The following is a 3,347-nucleotide window of genomic DNA, read 5'->3' on the forward strand; positions in this document are numbered from 1 at the left end:
GGCAGCGTGCGCGCCTGCGTGCACGGGGGCTCACGCGGAGCGTGGGTGCGCGAGTGGCGGGAGAGGGGCAGCGCACAGGTGAGTGTGCTGGGGGGGGGCCTGCAGAGCGAGAGTGCGAGCAGTGGGAGGGGGGCGTGTGGGTGAGCGTGCRAAGGGAGGAAGGCAGTTTGTATGTGAGTGTGCAAGGAGAGGAGGGCGGCATGCACCTGCGTGCGTGTGCAAGGAGAGGGGGCAGTAGGTAGATGAGTGTGCGAGGGGAGGAGTGTGAAAGCATGCAAGGGAGATGCAATGGATTTCCTTGGTGGCTGCACCGCAGCATGTGCCCCCGGGGCACAGAGCCCGGCTGAGCTGGCCGGGGGGAGCGGGCAGTGGGCACACAGGTGCTGGTCAGGGCGCAGCACGGCCTTTCCTGTTCCTCTGCCACAGCCACGCGATGGAGGTCAGCCACTCCATCAAGGAGCGCACCATCGCCGAGAACAGCCTGGTCATCCTGCTGCAGGGCCTGCACGGCCAGGTCACCACTGTGGACCTCCGTGACGAGAGCACGGCCACCGGGCGCATCACCAACGTGGACGCCTTCATGAACGTGCGCCTGGCTGAGGTGACCTTCACGGACAGGCAGGGCACAGTGTCCCACCTGGACGAGCTCTTTGTAACTGGCAGGAACGTCCGCTATGTCCACATCCCCGACGAGGTGGACATCAGGGCCACCATCGAGCGGCAGCTGCAGGCAATCCACAGGGTCCGCTTCTTCAGAGGCCGTGACAAGGGGAGGAAGGAGTTCCCTCGAGCGAAGCACAAATGATCCCTCCCGGTGCTGCCGGATCTCCAGGGCCAGCACAGACCCTGGCGCCATGTGCACAGGAAGGCAAGGACAGATGTGCCCCCTCTCGACAGGACACTGGGGCTTCCTGCTAGCTGCCTCCGCACATTGCCCTGGGCATCCCTCCCAGGGACACAGGGCTCTGCTTCTGCTCTGGCAGTGCCTGTGGGAGAGCATAGGGATCCTCAGTGCAAGGTTATTTTTGTAATGAATAACCCTGCTTTAAAGGATCTGTGATTTTTTTCAGCTCGTTTCCTGTTTGGTTGGCAGCTATTCTGTATCCCTTCTCTGATTGCTCACCATTCTTCTCAAACAAAGCCCTTTTGGTCAGAAACCACAGTTTGGTGTTATTGCTTGGCCGTGGTCTCCCACAGGCATCCTGCTGCCCTCACGGCTTTGCCTTCCCAACTCATGGAGAGTGGGACCCCACTGCCCTGCAGAAAGGGGGGCAGGAGGAGATGCAGGTCCATGAGACAGCCTGGGCACCCACGAGCCACGGAGCTGGCAAATCAAACACAGGGTGCTGGTGTGCATCATACTCGCTTGGCTGCAGCTCTCCAGGCAGCTCTTTTTCGGACGCCCACGGGTTCCCAGCTTCACTCTTACAGCCCTGCCGGGTGTTTGCACCATGGCTAAAAAGGGTGGGTGACAGAGGGGAAGGGGCAGCGCTGTTCTGCATGGACAAGCGCAAAGGTGCAGGGATCGCTCTGCTCAGGGCTCTGGGGAGAGGCAGCTGTGCTCAAAGCCCAGCTTGTGGCAGCAGGAGGATGAGGAGTGCTCCTTGGGGTCTGCATGGACCCTTCTGCTGCTGGAGCTGGACACGCGCTGGTCCGCAGGCAGGAGATGTGTCCTCCAGGGCAGACACCCAGAAGCTGGCAGTTGCTGTGCCTTGCTGTGTTGCTGGAGTCGAGCTGTCGGTCAGGCCCTGGATCGCTTTCCTGGCAGGGCAGGAAGGAGCCACAGACCTGGCTCATGGTGGCAGAGGGCGATTGTCAACAGGTAAAGGAATGGGAGTGAAATGGGTTTTTGTAATTTACAGGTCTATGTTATCACCCCGGACACAGCGGACACTACTGTGCCAGCTCCTCCGCTTCCTCACTCCTCCGTACTCTTCCCCAAAGCTCTGCACCACTTCCCCAGCACGCTGAGAGTCTGCCTAAAACACTGCCAAAGTCAACAGATGACTTCATCCTATTTGTTACAGGCAGCTCTTTGTCGCCAGCGCTGTCTGGCCTCCTCCGCGATGGAGCTCGGTGGCTCCTGCCCCGTGTGTGTGCACAGCTCTGTACCGGGCACGGGCATCCCTCCGGGCTCGCTGGAGTGGCTGCAGTGCAGCCAGGGCAGAGCGGGGACCCCAGGGAGTCTGAGGTGAAGCTCCTGCCTCACCGTCTTCAAGGGCCAGTCGTGTGGAGAGCAGGAGCGACTGTGTGTGAGGAACAGAAACTGGGCACGGTGAGGGAGGATGACTCTGTAGCAGGGCTGTGGGAAAGGGGGGCCCTGGTGGCACCAGACCTCTATCTGGGGACGCCTCCAGCCAGGAGACGGCTTGCAGCGCTGTTTGGGCGGGCTTGAGAAGGAAGGTTTCGGAGAGAGCTTGCTGCCCGCTCCAGAGGCAGCGAAACTGGGGGACCCCGCACCTCTACGGGCCTCGGGAGGCCTGCTGGCTCCTCCGGCTCCGCTGGGCCGGGGCAGCAGCGCCCGAGGCTCCCTGCGGCACAGGTGATTCGGATGTGGAGCCGCCAAGCTCAGGGCATCGCCCGGCTGACTCAGAGGCAGCCCGGGGCGGCGACGGAGCCCACCGCCTTCCCCGGGGCAGGGCCCCACCGCGAGGGCCCACGAGCCTGCCGCCACCACGCGCCCTTTCCCCCGGGGGCCCTGCCCCGCGGCACTGATTCACGGGGCAGGGAGGGCCGCGCCAGCCGGGCCTTGCGCAAGCGGCAGAGGCGGCGGGGCCGGCCGCTCCCGCCCTGACTCAGCCCGGCCCGGCCCCGGCCTCGGGGTGGCCCTGGCCTGGGCCCCGGGGGCGGGGCTCCCTGGAAAGCCCCCGGCTCTCTTCCAATCACGGCGCTTTCGAATCTCCCGCTTGCCCCCCAACCCCCTTCCCCTCCAACGCCTGCTGCAGCAGCAGCCAATCAGCAGAGAGAGCCGTGCCGCCCCGGCCAATGAGCCTTCGCTGCTTGCCTCCCCTACCCTTGTCTCCGGGARTCAGCCAATCAGGTTCTGCCCCCTCCAAACCCCCTCGCCAATCCCCTCCCTCCTCACCGAGGCTCTCCGCCAATCGCGGCCGGCGTCAGCTCTGCGGGCCGACCAGAGGCGCCCCTTCCCCGCCGCCATCTCCTCGGTGGCGCCGCGGCCGCCAGGCGGCAGTATGGCGGCCGGCGAGGGGCGGGAAGGGGAGGGGGGAAGAGGAGGTGTGCGTCACTTCCGTTGTCAGGTGGCCGCCGCCGCGGAGCGGAGCGGAGGCCGCGGCCGGGCGTGGGGCTGCGGGAGGCGCCGGCGGCCGCGCCGGCCCCGGGGCCATGGG

The 3,347-nt window shown here is 65.2% G+C and overlaps 1 protein-coding gene across 1 annotated transcript; it reads left to right on the forward strand.

Moving 5' to 3' along the window:
• Positions 1–61: 61 nt before the first annotated feature.
• Positions 62–1,157, forward strand: LSM10 (LSM10, U7 small nuclear RNA associated). Its single transcript, XM_026085928.1, has 2 exons — positions 62–78; positions 427–1,157. Exon 2 carries the CDS (start codon positions 434–436, stop codon positions 803–805), a length of 372 nt encoding a protein of 123 aa, XP_025941713.1. The 5' UTR covers positions 62–78; positions 427–433; the 3' UTR covers positions 806–1,157.
• The last annotated feature ends 2,190 nt before the right edge of the window (positions 1,158–3,347 follow it).

This window comes from Apteryx rowi, unplaced genomic scaffold, assembly GCF_003343035.1.
Source record: "Apteryx rowi isolate R43461 unplaced genomic scaffold, aptRow1 scaffold_68, whole genome shotgun sequence".
NCBI lineage: Eukaryota > Metazoa > Chordata > Aves > Apterygiformes > Apterygidae > Apteryx > Apteryx rowi.